This window comes from Lolium rigidum, chromosome 7 (assembly GCF_022539505.1).
Source record: "Lolium rigidum isolate FL_2022 chromosome 7, APGP_CSIRO_Lrig_0.1, whole genome shotgun sequence".
Classification (NCBI taxonomy): domain Eukaryota; kingdom Viridiplantae; phylum Streptophyta; class Magnoliopsida; order Poales; family Poaceae; genus Lolium; species Lolium rigidum.
Genome location: NC_061514.1, coordinates 189,819,908 through 189,843,468, shown reverse-complemented (window position 1 = coordinate 189,843,468; position 23,561 = coordinate 189,819,908). Strand labels below are relative to the sequence as shown.

Genomic DNA, 23,561 nt, shown 5'->3' with positions numbered 1-23,561 from the left:
CCCTCCAACCACCCCCGCCGTCCCGTGGGGCCTGCTTTCAGTCGGACCCACACGTCAGCGGTGTAAACACGCCCACGTGGCCTCCCCCCGCCCCCACCGTTGGTTCGTTACCATCCCGCGCCGTACGGCTCGCAGCGAGCGGTGACTTGTTCACAATCACAAGCAGCTGTGCCTGCCTGCCCGTGTGTGTCGTCTTCCTCCCGGCGATCGGACGCTGGTCCAACTCCAATCCACACAGGACAGGACACAGCCCCGTTTCACCGCTCACCCAGTTTCACCACCTCCACTTCTTCCGCTGCAAGCCTGCAACAACCACCTCAAGGTGCCCCTCTGAACCCTAGAGATATCATATCCTCCAGCGCCGGCCTGCCGCCGCTCACGGACAACCTTACCCCGGGCCGCGCCGGCCGAGCTGAGCGCCAACCCCCCATCTTCCATCGTCCATGCCGCGGATCCAGCCAGTAAGTGCTTCTCTCTGCCTCCGGTTAGTTATGCAGCTTTGTTACCGCTGTAACGTTTCGCGGCAAAGGCCTCTGCTCTGCTCTGCGCGCGTGGGATCGGACTGAATTTGCTTCGCTCACGCGATTCTCTGAGTGCCCCCGGCGGGGTTGTGCTTGTGGCTCCAGAAGCTTCGCGCCAGTTTTGTTTTAGGATTATATGGAGATTGAGGGAACTGAGCGACCCAATCCATTAAACACGCTGTTGTGCTCCTCTGCTGTTTCCTTTGACTACACACTACACTACTTACCTGTTAACATTCGGAAACATTTGTTGAGTAGGTTGCAGCTTTGGAGAAAATCATCGTAAGCCTAAAGTTGGAGCAAGGTGTTAAGTGCTGATTATTCCCTTATTCTCTTCTCTTGTTTCTTTGGTACCTACGCTACCACTTTAGTTCAGTACTACTACTCGTACAACCTAGAAAATGCCAAGGCCATACTACTAAGTGCTGCACATCCTGTAACGCACCATACTTTTCTCTCAACTTATATTATTTGCACACATGGCCACCACATGTCAGTGATACTTAATTCTGCTAGGGTAAAACATAGCAAACGCATGTCTTTTGCTTAGGTTTTGGTCACCATGAGCCAAACTTTTCTACTCCAGTTGGACAGGTTTCTACAACAACCAAAGTGTAGAATTATCCTACAACTAATTGTTTCTGTGCTGCACTCCAAAATTGTATCATGTCCTGCCTCTTCCCATTTTTAAAAGCAAGTGGATCGCTCCTGGTATTATGTTTATTCAAATTTTCTGAAATTCATTTCATAGTACGGAGTATGTAATTTACCTTCAGATCACAGTTTTCAGGCAATTCTCAAATCATAACATGCAAAATGCTGCAGGTCTTTGATGAAGGAATGGACCCATTTCTTGATAGATTGACTGTACCAGAGACCAGTAGCCAATCACCATGTACAGCTCAGAATGGTCTGCCCTTACTAAGCCGGCCTTCTCTTGGCACACAGCCTTCTTTTGGCGAGCTTAATGAAGGGCCTACCAAGTTCGAAGATTCAGCAGCGGCACCGCCGTTGGTGTTGTTGTCCTGCAATTGCAGCTGTGATATCGGAAGCAACTTCGAGGCGTTTGCGACCGTAATGTCGAGGCTACACCAACACCTTTTGGATGCAAATGTAGAAATTGATTACACGGAGTACTTGGATTTGATGAAGCTGGAAGTCGATCAACAGCTTAATAAGCTCAAGGAGGACACGGTGCTCTTGAAAAGCTATAGCTTGGTCCATGATAGTGATGCAAATGCTTCGTGCCCTATGGTATGTCGGCATGGAAAGCTAATGGAGATAGGTGAGGGGTTCAATGACCTAAAGCTACTGTTGATAGTGGTGTTCCGGCAAATTAAGGAGATGCTGAGCCTGTTCAATGCTTCAGTTCACGAGCTTCGGTGGGAGCATGAGTTGCAATTAGAGGTCACCGGCATTATGATTGGGGACTGCATCAGAGGCCTTGAGGATGAGCTAGAGAGGAAGTTTTATGAACAAAGCTCTGTTGTCAACAGTCTAAGAAAGAACTGGAATGAGACTCTGCTTCAGTGTGGTGCAATCCGTGAAGAACTAATTTCTATATCGGATATGATATTACCTTCAGATGATGAATCACATTATTCCTGCAGTGAAAATGAAATTTTGGGTACCAGGAGTAACAGACGCAAATACAATCTCTTAAGAAAGAAAGCAGGGGAGGAACACTCTCCATCTCCTAGTCTGGAAAGGAAGAACTCTGCAACACAGAGATCTATAAGTCCCAGAGAAGTAATTTCTGAAAAATCCGACTTTCGGCATCTGAAGAGTATGGCTGGGGAAGAAATCATAAACTACTTCAGATCTGAGATTAGTAAATTAAAGAGGTTGCATGAATTGTATTTACAAGATAAAACAGAAGAGCTGTTCAAATTCAAACGAGAGAAGGCATCATTAGATCTTAAGCATGATGTAGAATTTGAGCCTCTAAGAAAGAAAGTTCCTGATATCATTTCGAAGGTTGACCAAATCATTTCGAATGCCATAAAGGTGCCTAAAGTTTACAGCACCAGTGAGGCGCTTGAGGAAAATAGCAGATTGAATAATAAAGTTGATTCACTATACCGTGAAAACCAGCACCTTAGCGGTTTGCTTGCAGAAAAGATGAAGGATATTAAGGAATTGTCGTGCCAGATATCTGATGCTAGCAGGAAAATATCGCTTCAATTGTCACTTGAAGAAAAACTTATGAGACAAGTCCGTACCTTTGAAGGAGACTATGAGGATCTATATGTTGAAAGCACTATTAGAGATGAAGTATACCAAACTGTTACAAGAAACTTTGTTGAGGACTGCAGGACCAGCATGCAGGATGCCTCACGGAATTCTCAAGCAGAATTGTCCTCACTTGAGGCCAAACTCTCAGAAAAGGAGGAGGCATTGTGTTTAGCTAATGAAGAAAATCAGAAGTTAAGAGAAATGTTGTTGTTATTAGAAAAGGAGAATTATATAAAAAACAATCAGGAACATCCGGAGTTAACCAAGCAAGAGAGCGAGGAAATGGTACTCCGTGATATCGAGATGGAGCCTCATGTATCACCAAGAAGATCATTCGAGAGTTCTGAGCAGAGTATGGAGGATAAGGAGCTCACCAAACTGAGTCAGACTTTAGAGATTGCCTCAACTGCCTTGCAGGAAGTTGAAACCAAAAAAATGGACTACAGTGGGTTTCTAGGTAAAAATGAACACATAGTGCAACTAGATTTCATTATGGTATCTATTATGGATTTATCAAAAGAATTTGTGGAGATTGAACAGAAAATGTCAGGGGATACCAACGGAAACGAGAAAAGGTATATGCACCTATCTTCTGAATATAATACATGCTGTTGATTGTCACACAAATTGATATTGGTATTGTTGAATTCAGGTCGGATAATCTGAGTGATCAATGCAACCATGTGGTACAACGGGCAATAGTACTAACAAAGAAGGGCCTCTCGTATAAGCAAATGCTAAACACAAGACGCGTAGAGATTCGAAAAGCTGAGGCTGAGGTATTTCTCTTCTAATCATATCTAATGTTGCTTAGTTTTAAACAAGGGATCGATCTTTTGTATTGGTCATGTACTCTTATGTCAAGAAGTTTCTAGCTCATAAAGGTATTTCTTATCCCCGTGAAGAAAAGGCACTTCTTATGTCTGGTTATATAATCACGTACTCGGTGAATTCTCTCAATTGGATGCATAAATACATGCAAGAAGATTTTGTGCAAGCTGTTCATCGATTTGTCAAATAAACCAGTGTTTTTGTTAGCTCGGTCGAGTTATTTTGATCACTTGTGAGCCCCATTCATTAGTTTGATTCAGTAATTTCATTATTATTTGTGCATCTGGAGGTAATATTAATAGATGGTTACATAAGCATGTTCATTCTGTAATTGTTCAAGAGGGTTCACAATGATTTGACAAATAAGTTCATTGGCAACATTCATGTGAGTCTATTTTTGGAGAACATGCTAGCATGTAAGTGATTACTCTGGTGCTATGAATCCATTTGAATTCGATTTGGACACATTGCGAGTTATTTGTTTGAGTCCTCTCGAAAAAAAGTTATTTGTTTGAGCATGTTATTTTAACTGCAAAATCACATATATACTAAATTCATCTTATAACCTCTTCAAGTGTTTTCCCATTTGATTCAGGTTGACATTTTGGAAAACAAGGTTAGTGCACTATTAAGTCTTGTGCAAAAGATATATGTGACTCTCGAGCATTATTCTCCTGTCTTTCAGCAGCATCCTGGGGTAAGTATACCTTGTGGCCAATTGCTAACTTTTTCATCTTTCCTGGTTCTGTAGTCATTAAATTTCTTCTCCTTGATCATTGTTATTTCGGTACATGCAAATTACTTTGAAAAAATGTGTTGCTAAATTTGACACTTTCTGTGGTCATTGCATATTTTTGCCTACTATAAGTGAAAGTTCAAAATAAGTGGTTTCTTTTAATAGTGACATGCTTCGATACTTGTATGTATGTCCAATATGATGACAGATCAGTAGTATTTAGTACTCAGAAGGAAGAATTTTACTCATAGTTAATGCCATGTGTGCAGTTACTGGATGCTTTCTTGAAGACATGCAAGCTTGTTGCAGGTCTACGATGTAAACAAAAAGATGACTTACAAGATGCAACATAAGTTAGAGCTTCTAGGTGAGATAACATTTCTTATCTAGCACTAATGGATATGTTCAATTTGTAAATTTCATCAGTGAACAGTCCAACAGAATTGATTAGATTTCTTTGGAACTATCTTATGATTACTTTTAGGTACTCTGTATTCATATTACTCACTCCGTCCCAAAGAGGATGTCGAATGTATCTATATTTAGAGAAATCTGCGACATCTTTTTTGGGATGGGAGTGCATTGTATGTTGTCAACTGCTTATATGGGAAAATTATTGTTGTTAACCGTAACCAGCTAGCATATTCTCTAATCTCTATCAGTATGAAGGAGCAACATGTTACTGTAGGTTTGGCTAGTCACCTCAAAATCCCCACACTGCGATACTGTTTGAATAGGGAATGTATCATTAGTGCCTTACAAACTGCATCTCTAAATATATTCACTATTACGTTTCCATCTCAACTGCTTATTTTGTATGAAGGCATTTAATTATTGCTGCTTATCATTGATATATGTTTGGGATTTTGCAGATAGCGTAGGTTCTAAGTATAGGCGAGAGAGGTTTAACAGGTGCTAGAAAGCTATTGATGTTATGATGGAGAAAAAATAATCCCATTAAGAGCCTCTGGCCTTGACTATGAAAATCGACAGTCATTATGAAGCTGTGTGGGTCTATCAGGGAGAATTTTGAAACCTTGGGTTACGGATAGAAGTTAGGTGCCGCTGCACGTATATTTCTGATTTCTATATGCATATGGCTATACAAAATGTAATTAATTGGTTCAGTTGTTTCGTGGCTGGTCACTCCGCACAAGGTATATTCACATGTTGTATTGTGTATGTATAAGTGAATATTAAATAGCATTCTAATGTAAAAGTTACGACATGTCAATGTGATGGTATTCTTTTTCCGGCAATTTGTGTATACAACTATACATGATGTTGCTCTTGTACTAGCCATATATCGTGTATTCCGTAATAAGAACTCCTAACATCGAGATCTCATAGATGCTGTATAGTTTAGTTATTTCTGTCATTTCTATTATGAAATGTTTTAGTTTTAATATTGGTCATAATAATTATATATGTAACATATGTATTATCTACGACGATATTTGAGGTAGCAACCTTTTCAAGAGCAATACTTGTATTTCAAATATAAAAGCAACATGTATCAAGCTGTGCAATTGTTGGTCATGATTGAAGTACTTTTTATTTATTTCAAAGTTGTTGAAGCTACATGGTTAACTTGTATCCGATCAGTGCGTGGATGGTTGATTGATATGACTGTTGTGGACTTGTGATCATTATTTCGATGTTTGCTTGAGCAATACTAGTTGACTGCATGCCTGCATCTGAGGTAAGTGCCTGCTTTGTCTTATTTCTTCACTTTGAAGTACCTATTTGTCTCTCCTCAAGTATCCTATTGCATTTGTTGTATGAATAACTTTTGGCTACTGACCTTCAGACAACTGTTGAAAGGAGCGCCCTTCAATTATCATTTTTGTTCTTCATTCCACTGTTATCATATAAACTTTATATTTCTATGTACTTGTCAGTTGTCACTGCATGGACTTTGCTTCAGCAACAGTTGACTTAAACTGAGTTAAGTTATGTTGGTATGCTTATTGCTGATTTGTGAAGTATATACATCTTTGGGTACGTGTCCTACTGCTGATTGAAATTTTCATTCGGAGCAAGATCTCACATAAGCATCTTCATTTTGTTTATTGCACAAACTTACAGCTAAACTAGTATTCTTTCTTTCCTTTTCACATATTTTTGATATAAACCTTCTTCTTAGACATTACCGCATATCCAAAACAACTTGCTAAAACAAATGCAAAACACTACTAGGCGATTGTGATACAAACATAATTTTACATGAATGTGGTATGAGATTCAAGAGCTGGACGCTCTAAACAACAGGCCTAAGATCGCCATCTGGTTCACTTGCTATAGCATTCCATGCTAGTAATGCAGCACCAACAGCTGGTTCGACCTGCAGGGAAATAAACATAGATTCAATGAAAATTATTTTGGACATTTGTCGTAGGATCTGATATATTCCTTCCTGATGTCGATACCATTTCTTTTACTATATTAAACATTTTTTAGCTAATTTTTAACTTTGTTCCTGATGCAACTAAAATCTTGTCTGAAATATTTTTTCGCATCAATCTCTTAATTAAAGGCATTATGGTCTGAAAAAAAGTTCAATGATAGTTCTGTTCACCTCGGGGTGTATCGGATAGGCCCCTGGATAAGTCTTGGTAACACAATCTATCACTTCCTTTCCAATGTCCCACTTCTTGTTTGCCTCAAGAACCTTACCAACCAGAACCAGTGGAAATAGATCTTTTCCATCTGCAAAATTAGAAGGTCAAAAACATCTTGAGATTTTTGTTCATGAGGTAAGCGAATACAGACAATTCAGAGGTTCTATTTTTTGTGAGCACCCCAAATTATTTTCCGTCTGCAATTTTTAGCTGAAAGTGCCCTGTATGTTTGTGCAAGGCCTGTTATGTATGTCATTCAGAAAGAAGTTCCATGTTCACCTTCCCCACTCAGCGCAAGTCTCTGCACCACAGCCTTAACACTGGAAGCTAGTTCACCAACTGAATTGTGCAAGATCTTGTTTGCTACTTCGTCGCCGGCTTCGGCAGATTCTACCACAACAGGGAGAATATCAGCAATGCGCGCCCAAGATTGGTCTTCATATGTCCAGCTGTTATGAGAAGAATGAACAGGTAAGTAAACGTTGCAATTTTCATAGTAGCGCATTATTTGCAGTATTTCATTCTGTGCTCTTCAATCCTAGTTATCTATATGGTTCAGCACTTCAGCTCACGTAATGTCAGAAGATGGATATTCATTTTTTCGACAACGAGAAGATGGATATTCATATATGGTGTAGGTTTGGTAACCGAACTCTTTAAGTGCTAAATAATTTATAGACTTTCATGTGAAGTAAAATCAAACAAATTTCACGAGCCGAAAGGCTTTACCCTATCAGTTCGTCTGGTGACGCGAGGCCGAGGAAGTCGAGGATATTGTTTGTGAGCATTGTTTCAGGACCACGGCCATCATAGGCCCTTACAACTGCTGTCAATGCCTGTGCAGAAATCCCATATCCGCTGCACATATATTGGAAGTTTGGAACACAACCAGATAACAGAATCAGTAGTTGCTTCTTAACTAATTTACCCCACTTCAAAGATAGGATGGAAGTCAAAGATACATCAGAATTACTAGCACGTAATACCTCCTTTATTTCATAACATCTGCTGCGCGTGCATAGTTGCATACTGAGTAGTTCAAGGTACAGTACAAGTAAAGAGGTGAGTGTCTAACCTGCCCCAGTCACCAAGCACTGGCCCTGCACCAGCTGCCCGGGCTTCCCTTCCGTCATTGGTGAAGCCATAGGCTATGGTCCCTGTCCCTGCGATGAGCACGCAGCCGTGGAGCTTGCCCATGGTGCCGCTCGCCAGCGCTGCCACAGCGTCGTTCTCGACGAACAGCGTGACATGGCTCGGAAAAATCTCCCTAGAACAAACGTTAATTTCGAGAGCCTTAGGGAACTCAACAGTCGACTTAATAGGGTTGTCGAACCCGGTGAAGTAAAAGTGCTGGTGTCAACTTTTAAGCAGCAGTGTTCCATCATTTGTAGCAATCCAAGGAAAGAGAAAATAATTGGATTTCTACAAGTAAGCTTCAGTGGAATAATCATGGAACGGGGTTCCTTGATTCAGCTTCCTTGTGGTTTTCACTGCCAAGTAAGAGGTATGCACCTGAGCCAGCCCAGCATTCTGTGCTGGTCAATGGGGTGGTTGACACCGGCTACGGCCAAGCAGACCGCGGACACGTTGGACCGTTTCCGGCGAGCCTTAAGCAGCGCCTGCGCCATCACTCGCTCCAGCGTCTCCCTCGCCCTGTCCTCTGCTCAACCCAAAACAACGGCAACGCTGTGATCGGTAACTGGGACTTGTTCGAAATCGAATCTCATTGGTCGTGCGATTCTTGCGTGGCAGGTGGGTATAACTTACCTCCGACGGAGTTCTGGTTGGAGCATCCGGCGATGGCGCGGGAAAGGACGGGGAGCGGGTCGGCGAAGGGCATGGCGGCCGGGATGCAGACGCAGACGGTGTTACTGGCGCCTCCGTCGACGCCGAGTACGACGCTGCACCCCATGCGCGGGCTCTGGCAATCTTCCATCTGCCATATCTCGCTCGCCGTGTACCTCTGCATCCTCCTCTTCCTTGCTAGCTTGCTTGCTTGCTCGCCCTAGACTGACAGATAAAGGTATCTTCTCCTCTCTCACCCTACGACCAGATGCTGTTAGCTCGATTGGTGAGTGCAGCTTTGTTATTATACATATATATATGTAGAGGTAGTGGGTGCACTAACAAGTCGCATCTAATGGCGACATGTTTCGTTGAGGAGAAAAGGACGGGGAGCTAGAGGAGGAAGACGAAGGTGACGCATGGAAACGAAATTGCAAGGGCGGCTGGACGTCCTGTCCGCACGCGCGTCCAATGGCGCGACGGCCGAGTTATTTAGCTACGCCGGAGGTACTCACGCCCTTCACTTTAGTAATCCACGTGCCTTCTGTCATTTGCTGCCCAAGTTACTGTTTGTTACTGACAGCAGTGGTATATAATTCTGGACACCTACATATATACTTACTGCAAGATCTTTTTTGTTGTTTGTAAACCTATTGACAGGTGCGTTCTTGATTGTATCTCTGGTGGTGATGCTTTCGTTACAATCAGTTCGGTGCTGGGAGAAGATTCCATGCCGTTGTTCTTGGTAAAAACGGGGGGTGGACGTTGGACAGAAGTTAAAATCAAGCCTGGCATTGTAAAAGCCAGCTTCTTTTTCCGAAACAGAGGGCAGAAGCTCTGTCATTCGGTTACTTGGTTACTGAAAGCTAGCTTCCTATCTTTTTTTTTTTCAAATGGGCTACCCCTTTCCATTAATTTATCAACGGAAATAAACTAGTCTTCGCAACAAAGAAAAGGAAAAGGAAAAGGGGATGGTACTAGCTCAATTTGGAGGAAGCTATAGATAGGTAGCTAGCTTCCTATCTACCGGATTTCCTTGCTTCTTTCTATTACCTGTAGTTACACGGAAGCACATGTGTTTCTTATAAAGGGAATATATTAATATCAATAAGATACAATTACACTCAGCTTCTGCAACAACGCACCACCCTAATGGCACTACGGATGCACACAGCCAAAAAAAGAAAAGAAAACTAAGAAACAAAAGTCCCGCTACAGTATCTCGGGCCTAACAACAACAATACATCCACCACCAAGACAACACCTGAATTACAGACTCTCCAAAAAAACGACGCCTCCACGAAGGGAATAGTGCTCAAACACCGGCCCGATCAAAGATCTTAGATTTTCACACTGAAGATAGTCCCCGCTCTCAAAACAATGCCTCCACCAAAGCCATTGCCAGGCATAACCAGTTAAGGCCAGACCTTGGGTTTTCACCCTGAAAGGTAGGACTCTGCACTTCACCTGTGTTGTCGCCTCCACTTTCATACCGCTGCTGTGAAGCCCGGAACACCAAATAAATCTCTCAACAGCGGCGAAGACTTGAACCTCCCTTAGCTAGTCCTCCCTTCGGCCTTCATGAAATTCTCTTCTTCCGACTTTCATCATGGATCCATAGTCACTTGATGTCAACACGGAAAAAGAGCTTCGCGCCGCTCCCTCCGTAACCAATCGGTCGGAATAAAATCATGGGTGCGCACGATCGAATACCTCCAATCCAGCAGAACTCCGTGCAAATCACCGTTACATTCGCCGGCGGAGCCTTCCGAACTCAACCCCCGGCCGGATCATGAGTCCAGGCCTCCGGTAGGTCCTCCTCTTCACGCAAGAGAGGCCCTAGGACCGCCGCCTTTATACGGGTCGGACCCCACGTCGGCGACCATCCCGGGCTGGCCAATCCAACCCTCCACCGGCGACACCATCGCCGGCTTCCATGCCCCTCCATCTCGCCGCCGGATCGTGGTGATAGATCAAAAGATCCACCACCACCAACCGCAGGCCGACCCTCTCTGGCGTAGAAGAGAGCCACCTCCTCCGTCGAACCCAAGGTCGCCGCCCGGCGCCCTCGTGACGCGGAAGAAGTCCGAGATCGCCTCCACGCACCGACGAGAGGCGGGGGGGAGGGCATGGCACGGACCTAGTGCCCGGCCGCCGCCCACCACCAGCCCTGCTGGTGTGCTGCGGGTGGAAGCCTACGGGAGGGGAGGGGGAGGACCGCAGCGCTAGAGCCGCCGCCGCCCATCACCATCTTCGCCGGCCGCCGCCACGTGCGTCGAGGAGGGGAGAGCCCGTCCGCCGTCCCCCACGTCGGCGAGGAGAGGCCCCCGCCGCCGCCACGCCCCGAGGGTCTTTGCCCCGGCGGCGCTACCGGCGGCGGCGGCGGTTGTTAGGGTTGGGGAGGGGTCGGGAGAGGAGGGGTTGGGGAGGGGTCGGGAGAGGACGATAACAAAGAATCTAACAAAGAATGCACATGTGCAAGCACATGTGTTTCTGTCTGAAGCTTAAGCATTTCTTGATTCAGTCACTAGATTATCCTTGTTCGTTGTCGGAACTGTTGTACTGCAGTCTACAGTTTACATGGTCTCCGTAGTGAACAGTACCAATACCATTTTTTGTTAGCCCACCCACAAGCTCTGGTTGATGAACAAATTAAAGCCATGGCTCCTCCATGTGTCGTGCAACTTCACGCTAGTCTACTCCCATGACGCCATCGTCCAACAAGCGCACGCTGCCATCGGCGTCAGACAAGATCCATGAAATCATCTGTCTTTGCGGAAACCATAGTATATATATCCACGAGCAATTTCCTAATCTGCTCTGGTCGTTGTTGCTATCTTTGATTCTGCATTTCTTTTTTGTTCTCTCCCTTGATTTGATAAACCCTCGAATGCCTCCTGTCCTGCCAAATGTCGGATCCACTGGTGGCCAAGCCCTGGACATTCAGAAGAGGACATACGCCTATGTCATGTTGGATAACTCCGGCACTCGCATCCAAACAAAAATCCGTGAAAACTAAGCGTATCTGGAGCTATCTCGAAAAGCCAGTGGATGACCTCCATGCAGCCTCCTCATCCAAATGGCACCGTCATTACGAACATAATATCAACTCATCGTTCTGAGTTCTGACCTAGTCACATCTTGCGATATGCTGCATGCAAGCAATATTCTTGACTCGGCTCTTCTGGGAAGCAGTCGTTATTTGTCCATTAGGAACTACAGTGTGATAGAATGCAGCCTGTTTTTAATGGAATTGTAGTAACATGCATATACTTACTTGGTGTATTGGCACTGCCACACACACAAAAAAGATATGAATTGAAAACTCATAGTTCACAAACAAAAATGAAGAAAATATGGTCTATAGGCAATTTATTATATATTTCTATTTTCATCATTAATTTTTATTTTTTATGTTATAACTGCTATATTTGTTGAATATGAGATTCGAAGGAGCACGTGTAGAGAGATAAACATCAAAAAAAATCTAGTCACGCCTCTAAGACAAACTCATGTGTTGTGTGATGATCCCGTTTTCTTGATCATAGTCATTGTTAAAGTAACAACAATGCCACCAACAATGCGATCACGTTAATAAAAAAACAAGGGTATTAAACAGATCCATGCATTTCTATGATATACATGGATTGTTTCGTCACACGTTATTAGTATTATCATCATGACACAATCATATGCACATATCCTTAGGTCATGAGAATATGGAGTGCCCTCATATTGAAAGATGCACTTTAATTATCATCAAACAATACTAATTGATCATAACGGTGACCTTTGGGTGCATTGGAAAGTGGTGTGTGAAAATTTGAATAGTTCAAGACTTGGGATTTTGCTCCTCCTGGCGATGGGAAGATATGCTCCGGGGTCTCTCGGTACTACACTGTCACCCACTTTCGAAAGCATGGGCAAACGAGGTTAAGCTGATTTTTTTTTGGACAAATTTGCTATAGAAAATCATAAAATGCATGCTTTGTGTCTTTAGGGATGCTAGATCCACCCATGGTGTCACTCAATCGTCTGGCTAGATACACCGTGATCATGATCACGAGGACATCGAAATGGCATAACGAGAAATGAGAATACCACCAAAATCAGAATAGTAGATATAGAGATTAGTTTTTTAAAAAAATCGGTGACTAGATTTTTGCAGCAATAATTGGGGGTCCACAATGCATGGATAGTCAAACCGGATGACGACGCATCAGCCAGCTGATGCCTAGCACTTGCCATTTGGAATACTTGATACGGGTACATGTTATCCACACCTGTGACCGATAATATACTGATTTTTTTTTGTTATTGTGTAGGTTAACTAATGTTTATTTGTGTCCAGTAGGAATTGCAAACTTGTAGCTCACAAACAAAATATGAATAAAAAATATGGCCTACATGCAATAATAATTTTTATTATATATTTATATGTTCATCATTAATGTTTAATTTTTTATGCTATAACTACTATATTTATTGAATATGAGATTCGAAGGAGAAAGGGTAGAGAGATAAACACCAAAGTGTTTCTAGTCACACCTCTAAGAAAAACTCATGTGTTGTGTGATGATCTTGTTTTCTTGATCATAGTCATTGTTAAAGTAACAATGATGCCAACAACAAAGCAATCACATTGTTAGAAGAACAATGGTGTTAAACCGATACATGCATTTCTATGATATACATGGATGTTTTCATCACACGTTAGTAGTATTATCATCATGACATAATCATACGCACATATCCTTAGACCATGAGAATATGGAGTACCCTCATATTGAAAGATGCAGTTTAATTGTCATCAAACAATACCTGTAACGGGATGATCATAACGGATATCTCTTCAGGTGCATTGGAAAGTGGTGTGTGAAAATTTGGATAGTTCAAGACTTGAGATTATGCTTCTTGTGGCGATGAAGAGATATGCTCTAAGACCTCTTGGTATTACGGTGTCACTCGTCACCCAATTGTCCAGCCGGATACACCATGATATGATCACGGGGACATCAAAATACATTACGAGAAAAAAGAATGACGTCAAAACGAGAATAGCGGGTATAGTGGTTAGAATTTCTTTTATCGGTGACTAGATTTATGCAGCAATAATTGGGGGTCCACAATGCATGGATAGAGCCAACGCATCAGCGAGCTGACGCCTAGCGCTTGCCATTTGGAATACTTGACACGAGTACATGTTATCCACCTCACGATGGTCAAGGCTGTTTCACTCTAGATTGATCTTGTGGCAGCTTCAGTGCCAAAATATTTTCTCTGGCCACCTCCATGGTTTTTGCTGGATCATGATTTCAGAGCATTGGGCAGCTAAAACTGTAATGTGTAAGCATCCAACTAAATTGGTCAGCCATTTTGGTTACGTATTGTAGCATGAAAAGCCCAGGCCCGATCTGAAACATGCTTTGGGCTGCAAATTAAGGCCCAAGTCTGGACCGAGAGACAAGCCCATCCAGTTACAGCGGTAGTACCATTAGTATTTTGTTTCCAGAAAATCGCCATCCGATCTTTTCTGAATTGAATGGAGCTGCAGCACATCATTTTCTAATTATTCCATTCCTCCAAAGCCGATTATCGTAGGCAGCAGCAGCCATCTTGGCATCAGCAGCTTTACAGTACAGTAGACAGTGGCAGTGTGGTACGCTCTGAGCTGTGATCTGCTCGGCGCGCCGGTGCATGAACCGGTGCCAGAGAGGTCTCTTTTTCCTGTGCGCGAGCTGTGCCGGGGTCCCAGCTCAGCTCAGCTCAGCGGCCCCGTCCGCAGTTTGGCCCTTCCGCTGCACCGCCGCCGGGGGTGGAACCTGGAAAGCCCCTCCGATTGTTTGTTTCCAATCGCGTCCTGCTTTCGGGCTTTCGCACCGCCTTCACGTGGATGCATGCCTTGCCACCGCCAAGACCGACCTGCTCTTCTTTTGCCACTAGATTTAGATGTGCGCCTTGGCGCACGATCCCGTGTAAGTCATGCCAATGTTTATTTCGTATAACGGCGATACAAATAATTGCCAATATAATAATACATTTCTTAGAATTTATTGAAAGAAATTAAGCTAAAAACTGCATAACTCCTGAGTTTCAACAAATATAAAATGATGTAATTATTAGGATAAACTTTCAAGAGAATTGAGCATACTATAAGAACAATTGTCCTATATGACAAAACTTACATGAGAAGAGGTGTTGGTACCGGAAATTCAATGGCTCCCGAATGCGTATGCTCCTATACAAAAAAAAAAATCATATTTTGAAATGTCGGATTAAAACATTTTACATACATCTTCATAATATATGTGTGTTCGTCAAGTTTCACGAAAATCCAATATTTTTTGTGTAAAAAAGAGAAATATTACCTTGTAAAAAGCATTATTTTTAGCGTTGAGATTTGTCTTTTTTACACACCTCACATGAAGTTGAATTTTTATGAAATAACTTTGTGAGCGTGTAGCATGTAAAGATGTACGTGCGAATTTTTATTTCATTTTTTTGAAATTCAAAATAGGTGTAAGATGCATTTTAAAATAGAGTGAGCGTATGCTCCCATGTTCCAAAACACCACTCCCGGTACTTCTAACGAACTAAACTACGTTACCCACAAGCTAGGACTGGGAATAGAAGCAGTGTAGCCATATGACCACCCATACACAAAATATATCTCATGTTTTTATAGCATCCCAGGAAATAAGTTTTTGATTAAAATAACAAAATGGAAATTTGTGATTTTTCTATTTATATATTTGGCATCAATGTTATGTTGTACAACCATATCCACATCTATCATAAACATTCTAGTAGGCTTTGGCCCCTGAAGTAATCAAAGTCTAAAATAGCCCCATTAGGACATCGATCTAGCAGCTTTAGCTTCCCGATATAGCTACGCATTATGTTGGTCGAATAGGAATACCGTTAAGAACTTGGAAGCCAATGAAAGGGACATCTTAGCATCTCTACTACACACTCCATCCTAGTTGTCGTAGGACGGCGGGGCGATCTCAAACCATAGGTCCCAACCCCTCCCCCTTCTTTCCCCACAACTTTGTCGGCGCAGGCCAAGCCCGCGCGGTGCCGGCGGCGGTGGCCATGCCCCTACCCGCACGCTAGGAGGGGAGGCGTTGGATTCTACTCATCCGGCAGCGGTTGTCTCAGGTCAACGATGTTCCGGAGGCGGCGCGCGTTCTCGGGTTGTGAGGTGGCAATGACGCGAACGCTTGGCAGAGCGGTGGCCGGTGGCTATAGGCGGCGCCCTCCCATCCTAGATCTGGGTCCCATCTGGGTCTGGACGGGCCAGGACCGGGCGTGTCTATGCCATATTCGGTGATCGGAGGAGTGGCTCGAGATAGGGGAGACCTGGACAGCGGCGATCCTACTGCAGCGTGGCGACGGGAGCTTCACGAGCCCACTTGGGCTCGGCCAAGCCTATAGGGCTTGGTCTGCTCCTGATGCTGCGTTCGATCGGTTACCGCTAATGGCGGAGGTGGTTGTGCCCCTCCCGTGTGGCTGTTGTTTAGCCGCTCCTCGTTTCCGGTTGTCTCTTCTCGATCTCGTCGGTCTCGTTACTTTGTCCATGGTGAGACGGCGATGGTGATTGCAAGACCGTGGTGGTGTGAGTTCGTGGGAGGTGAGGTTGGTGGAGCGTGATGAAGCGTTCGAGGTCGTGGTTTTTTGGGGTCAGGGGAAATCCTTGTCGGATTGCCGGCATCGACATGGTGACGCGCGCGAGCACTGCCATTCCTTCTTGAAGGGCGCAGGGGTACCCCTTCCCCACACTCCTCCATGTACCGTGGGGAACCTAGGCCCAGTCCGAGCAACATCGTCGTCGTGGCATCCCTTGTTGAAGGTGTTGCTTGGTATGAGGCGTTTTGGAGTGCCAAAAGCATGGTGGAAATTCTCCGGAGGACGCAGCGGGCGCGGGTCATCATTGTTTTCATCGATCTGATGGATGTTGGCTTTACTTTAATTTTTTATTTTTTTTTGTTTTGCTTGGGCTTGCTTGTGCTAAGGCTACAATTGTACCATATGATTGTTATATTAATATAGCGGAGCAAGAATCTATTTTAAAAAAATGCTGGTAATAACTGTGCCAAATAGACCAAAAAATGCTACATCTGCCCCAGCTTCAAAATATTTTACTCTAAAGAAGTACTCCCTCCGCTTAAAAGTAAATATCTTAACTATTTTTTTCTAAATACAAATGTATCTACCACTAAAATATACTCCCTCCGGTCTCTTTTAATTGACTCGGATTTAGTACAACTTTGTACTAAATTCGAGTCAATTAAAAAAGAACGGAGGGAGTAGCTACATACATTTCGTATCGAAATAAAATAAAAGTAAATCATCTACGGATGGAGTCTCGAAATCAACTCCTCTGGTCCAAATTTTACTCCAAAACAACCAGAAGCATCCAAAGATTATCAATTCGCTCGCTCCTTTGTAAAAAACAAAGATAATCCAGTGCTCTCTTTAAAAAAAGGTGGCAGAGAAGGCGGCTGCTGTGCTTGGTGCGGCTGCTCCGCTTGATTCGGCGGCCGGCGGCTGTGAGGAACACGGGCGGCCAGGAACGCAAGCGGCGCTGCGAGCTTGCGGCCGACCGGTTTCAACCAATGGGTGCTCCGCTGAGAGAAAGGCGAGCGCTTACTGCTTAGGCGGTGGCCGACGGCAGCGGTCGATTCTGCACGAGGAAGACGATGTCATCGTGCTTCGGGTACCTCCAATTGCAGCTGAAGGCAAGTCCCTTGTAATCTCGTTACTTAATTTACCCTTTTCTGTTCTCCCTTTATATTTATGTTTAGATTTCTGAAATTTTCCCCTATTTTTGGGCAATTCGCTAAATGGAATTTCCCATATTTTTTAGACAAAATAAGCCTATCCAAATGGGCTGCCAACATCCATTATTTCACAACAACTGCCAGATCATCATTTAATCAACGGTAAAGAGCCAAAGATTGGACATTTAAAGTGCCTTTATCATATTGCAATTCTTCTAAGATAAGCATGTTTCCCAACACCTGGCTTGTACTACCTCCGTTTTAAGGAATAAGACGCACACGTATTTTAAGACGAACTTTGACCATAAAAATTGAGCAACAAAATCTTGATTATATAATATGTAATTAGTACCGTTGGATTCGTATTAAAAAGAATTTTTTAATGGTACTAATTTTATACAAACAATTTTGATCTATTTAAAGTAATTTTTGGTCAAACAAAAAGCTCGTAAAACGAGGACGCCTTATTCTTTAAAATGGAGGTAGTATTTGCTAAGTCAGACAATAAATTGACGACACCGAATACCCATTCTTTCCAAGATCGAGAAGCAACTACGGAGCGTACAAGGGAGCTACTCCAGAATTACACATAGAAGTATCAATCCGAATAGAGATATATCATTAGCCATGTCTAAGCTGAAACTACGTACCCAAACTCATTGTCATCTCCAACCACTCCTCTAGCTCGATAAGTCCCTTCAAATGTATCACAATGTCTTGTTTGCAGTTGACAACCTCAGCTTGTCATAACTTTTTGCACCACAAATCAACATGTCATAACTTTTTGCACCACAAACAACAGTAAGCAACATCCGAAGAAAAAAAAGAGCTCACCTATGCTAAGATGTACGCATTACATTCGACTAATTTTCGGACCAAATTTAGAAGTATGTTTTCTCGTCCATTTTATACAGAATCCCACGTCCCCATGGGCCCCTTGCAGCCTGATGGCCTCCCCCACATCGCCTGCCTGGCAATAACCATTGACCAGCGTGGTGTTCGTCTCCACCACAGCCACCACCATGTCCCTGTGGAGCTGGGTCGTCTCCTTTGTCCTCCTATCCTTACACAACCCAGGAGTACAATTAATACAGTGAAAACGAAAGGCTGTTTATGATGTACAAGCTATGCTCAAAACTTAAGTACAGTGGTCTCATCTTTTAGCAAAAAGCCGCTCCACAGGTTTTCCCAATAATAAATATATAGCAGAAAATATATTTTGAATAACTTGGTTATCTGTTCAGTTTTGAAAGACTACGTTAATTTTTTACCTTCTGAAGAGAAATCACTATATGCAAAATAATTTATCCTAATCCACCATAAATCACTATAAGAAAACATTCTGCTACAACCATTTATCTATTCTGAATCTGATGTCGTGGTAAAGGAACTGGATTGCAAATCATCATATATACTGTAACCTAATAGTGATATCTATGCAGGTTAATAAGAATCAGAGAAAGCAAATCTAAATGGTATGTGTGAGTAGAGGAAGCTAAGGCAATATATTAACAGAGAGTACCGGGGAAAGCGAAACTGATTGTACATTCTTGAATGACACTTTCTGATATATTTACCTTTTCTAGAATTCTTTAAAAATAATCAAAATGATTGAGCATGATATTTGCACAACCAAAGAATACAGCCTGCACAATAAGAACCAGCGAAATACAATTTTTAGATACACAACAACTACAAAATATTTGAACAATTGCTAAGTGCCATAATCATGTTCTACTGAAAAGTTACAATATGATAGTAAAATGTAAACTGAGCAAGAGTAAGGAAAATTATCCAACTTGGGTCTTAATTTCCAGAAAATGTAGAGCTTAGAGGTCAGGTTGCATGAGAACAATCAGGTAAATTAAACAATCCAACCGTAGATGTGTGCTACTCTCGGATCACTAACATTTTGTCTATATTACAACATATAGGATGCTTTTTACTCCAGAAGGTTTTAACTTGCAACACAAAACACACTCGATAAGGCGTTATCTGTGCAACTAACCTAGACAAATTCAAAATATGTGGCACCTGTACCTTTTTTACACACTTTTCTTCAGGCAGAAGACTAATCTAAAATACTTACCAGTACATGCCGTATAATGCCGTCAATTAGTTAAAAGTGTAAAATCACATGTGAGTCTAAATAAAAGAACTAAAGGTTTGACCACTTCAAAGTCATATGATCAACATCTTGTGCCTTTCTGAATAAATAATGAACACAATGTTGACTTCAAATATCTAAAGGCTACCAGCTATCTATTTGTACAAAGCAATAGAAAACATCATCATTGCTTTCAAAAAAGTTTTTATTCAGTCTATAAAATGCATATCACAATGTTAAGGAACACTCCCTCTGTATGAACGTTCTAGACCCTTTCTCAAATCTAGTTATTACCAGCCTGCACAGCAGACTCAACAACATCCCGAGGAAACATTTCATAGGACCGAAGCATGTACCGCAAAAGAAAAATCATAGGTGAAGAAGAGAAAAGTCAAGGAAGGAAATAGAATAAAGCTTATTCTTGCAAGCTTCCATCTTATTTCTAGTTGTGCTTAACAAAACGAAACAGTAGAGGCGAATGTATGTTCAGTAATACGAGCATCACAAGCCCAAGAATGGACCGATGTGAAGTAAATACCAAATTGACACGGAGAAGGGATATGCAATTCTATCTGTCAATATCACAATTCTACAGTACACACACTGAGTTAGTGCTCAATGAAATGACATGGTATTTTCTACTTTGTGATTAATTTCGTTTGGTGCTCATACCTGAAAATGCATCCCATGATTTAGAGAAAAATCTTTTGTTGTGCAAGATTTAGAGAAAGATCTACGTGGTGATGAAAACTGGTTTGTTGAAAGATGTTTAAGCTGCAGAAGGTGGAAGAGAACTGCAGAAATTAATAGTGGGTAAATACTAAAAGGACATGAAAAGTACTACTTACAGGTCAAATGAAATATCAGTATTTGGAACTTAAGGACCCGAGAATCATTTACTTACACTGAAATTCAGTTGCTACTTGTACGCTGGAATCAACATGTTGCTTGGTTGGTACCTTGCCACTCCTCTGAAATTGAAGAGATGGCATAGAAGAAGTTATTAGTTGTAACAAAAAAAAAATTGTTATGAGTTTTAGAATTATATAAAATCCATGTTAACTTTAGACCTATAGCATAAATATATTTCACATTTAGCAGATTTATGATATGGCAAATAGATTATAGAAAAGCTTTCTCCATGCTCACTTAGGCTTTCCTTCTTTGAAAGCATATAACTGGAAATACAAATCCAGGAATCACCTATTAGTTCATCCATACGTAAATCAACGGAACTCATTAAGAATCTAGCTAAACTACAGTGTAATCCTTTCTGTCATGATTCCCAAAACAACACACATGCATAATACCTGTTTCCTTTTTGCTATCAAGTGTAGTGCAGATGTAGCCGCATGGCAACAGCTACATCAAAATATCACACCGAGAAGGCCCTCCTATTTGAGCTTCTTCATGAAGATTACCATCCTGGTGTCGGGGCTGGCCAGCACGAAGGTGGTCTCATCAATTGGGCCAGTTCCATTTTGGTTGCACCTTTGATTCAGAAATAGAGAACATATTTGATAGCAAAATATTTGGAAAATTTAATAAGAAATTGATTCTATTAAAAAGATTGGTAGTGGTCAAAAAATACCAGCGTCCTGTAAGCGTTCCTATTTGAGCTTCTTGATGGCCATGGCCGTGACCGGTAACGGGAATGATGGTGTTCTCGTCATCCGAGCCCCTGAACATGGACCCCGAGCCACCCTCGCTGACAAAATCAATAGTTTATTTGATCCATGACATAAGGAATTAGAACCAATGAAAGATTAAAATCCAGAACCTAAAGCCTAACGAAAATTGCTGCAAATGACTGGACCGTTGACAATTGCTAAACTTCCTATAAACTGGACTTGTTTAACACGATTTGAAATGTCCAGCTAGAAATGAATAATGCCTAGACTAATTGGGCGCTAAACTTCTGAAATCAAATATGTGGCCAAATTGGTAATTTTTTAATTCCTCTTCTCCTTGCTTACATGTTCCATACCTGCACCGATGCACCGTGCTAATTAGCTCAATTAAAAACATGTTCTATTTGAGATAAAAAAAAGTTTCAGCCTTTATGTTTATGCTTTCAATTCATTTGATGCTTTTCAGCTGACCACTTGGCTTGCTATTATGCTTGTACATTATTCTGCTGACGACTCACAGAACAAACTACTAAGTTGCCCCTAGATGCTAAGAGATGCTTGATCTCCTGAACTATGCCTGTAAAAGGTGATCTATCAACTTCACTGGAACAAATGAGTTTCACGGCTTCACAACAATCCATCTCCACCACACACGGTTGAGTGGACCAGAGCAAAGTCAGCACCACACCATCCCAACATGCTTCAAGCTCCGCTTCAAGAGGACTCCGACAAAATTGCAGAAAACGGCAACTCGAAAAAATAATCGAACCTGTGCCATCACGGAGCACTGCTCCTGTACCACCATTAGCAGATGTTGCACAGAATGAGCCGTCCACATTCAGTTTCACAGTTCCCTCATTAGGCTTCCTCCATGGCCGTATATGTACCTCCTTCGACGTCTCTGCCTCCTGTTTCATTCCGATCTCCTTCTCCCCAGACACCACCATCTTCCCCTTCGCTGCATCTGCATAGGGGAACTGTTTGATGCCAAGTAGAGATTCTAGATAGCTTTGTAAGAACCGTTTAGAGCAATCTATTGACGGGGCTGGCTTTTGGTGGACAACTTCATTGCGGCAATGCCAAATATGCCATAATGTCATCAAGATCATAACTCGTTCCACCTCTGGTCTGCCCTCCAACAGGTGTAAAAGCCACTCACTACCGGTGCTGCGTAAAGCTTTAATGTTCGGGAGGGGCCAAACTTCCCCCATCGCTTGCCAAAGGCTTCTTGCCATTTGACACCTGAAGAAAGCATGGAAGGTGCTCTCGCATTCCACACCACAGATAATGCACATGTCCAAAACCTCCATATTCCTTTTCTTCTTATTCTCCCATGTAGCTAGTGAATTTGTGGCGAGCTTCCAGGCAAAAATGCGTACCTTAGGGGGAGCAGGACACCCCCAAATTGCCTTCCAAATGGCCCTCCGTCCATTCGGTGCCCTACTCATGGCACCATGAGTAGGCCGGTGTAGCTCATCCATGCCAAGCCAGTATGCGCTCTTGACGGTGAAGAGGCCATTTGTCGCCGGAGCCCATGCAAGGACGTCCTCCGATCGACCCGGGTGCAACTTGATCTCCATAATGGCATCGATATCCACCTGCAAGAAATGACGACGGAGCAGCAGCATGTTCCAAGCACCTTGGCCATCAAGAAGAGCTGAGACCCGGCGAAGGCGACACTCGCCCTGGACCGATATTGGTCTGAATGAGTGTGGGCGAGGAATCCATGGGTCACGCCAGATTCGAATTTGCTCACCATTACCTACCCTCCACACAAGCCCTTTCTTTAGAAGCTCCAGCCCATGTTGTACACCCTGCCATGACGGAGACGCGTTCGCCGAAAACACAGTATCATGAAGCTCGCCGTTCGGGTAGTACTTAGCACGCAGTACACGAGCACATAGTGTGGTCGGTTTTGTTAGGAGCCTCCAGGCTTGTCTAGCGAGCAAGTGCCTCGATTGAACACTCTCAAGTTTCGAACCCCAAACCACCTTGGCTTTTTGACAACGTAATTTTGTCCCACGAAATCCAGTGTGTTTTCCGTTTTCCCTGGGACACGCCCCACCAGTAATTTCTTATTATGCGTGTGAGATCATCACGGACCGATCTTGGCAATTTGAAGATGCCCATTGTGTACGTGGGTATAGCCTGGGCTATGGCCTTGATCAGTGTTTCCTTTCCTGCCTGGGACTGCATGCCATCCCATGTTAACATCCTCTTTAGCAAGCGTTGTTGCAAATTTTGAAAACGTCCTTTATGCATTCGGCCATGTGGAGTAGGGAGACCTAGGTATTTGTCCTCAAATTCTTCA

The 23,561-nt window shown here is 42.9% G+C and overlaps 2 protein-coding genes across 2 annotated transcripts; one reads left to right on the top strand and one right to left on the bottom strand.

Moving 5' to 3' along the window:
• Positions 1-400: 400 nt before the first annotated feature.
• Positions 401-5,582, top strand: LOC124669517 (WPP domain-associated protein-like). The gene is made up of 6 exons (XM_047206125.1): positions 401-461; positions 1,347-3,331; positions 3,409-3,535; positions 4,183-4,284; positions 4,593-4,690; positions 5,196-5,582. The coding sequence occupies exons 1-5, from the start codon at positions 444-446 to the stop codon at positions 4,674-4,676; spliced, it is 2,316 nt and encodes a 771-aa protein (XP_047062081.1). The 5' UTR covers positions 401-443; the 3' UTR covers positions 4,677-4,690; positions 5,196-5,582.
• A 787-nt stretch (positions 5,583-6,369) lies between these two features.
• LOC124669518 (N-acetyl-D-glucosamine kinase-like) lies at positions 6,370-9,087 on the bottom strand. Its single transcript, XM_047206126.1, has 7 exons — positions 8,712-9,087; positions 8,457-8,604; positions 8,020-8,211; positions 7,674-7,802; positions 7,224-7,393; positions 6,902-7,032; positions 6,370-6,667 (listed from the first exon to the last, which is right to left on the bottom strand). The coding sequence occupies exons 1-7, from the start codon at positions 8,911-8,913 to the stop codon at positions 6,584-6,586; spliced, it is 1,056 nt and encodes a 351-aa protein (XP_047062082.1). The 5' UTR covers positions 8,914-9,087; the 3' UTR covers positions 6,370-6,583.
• Between the last annotated feature and the right edge of the window lie 14,474 nt (positions 9,088-23,561).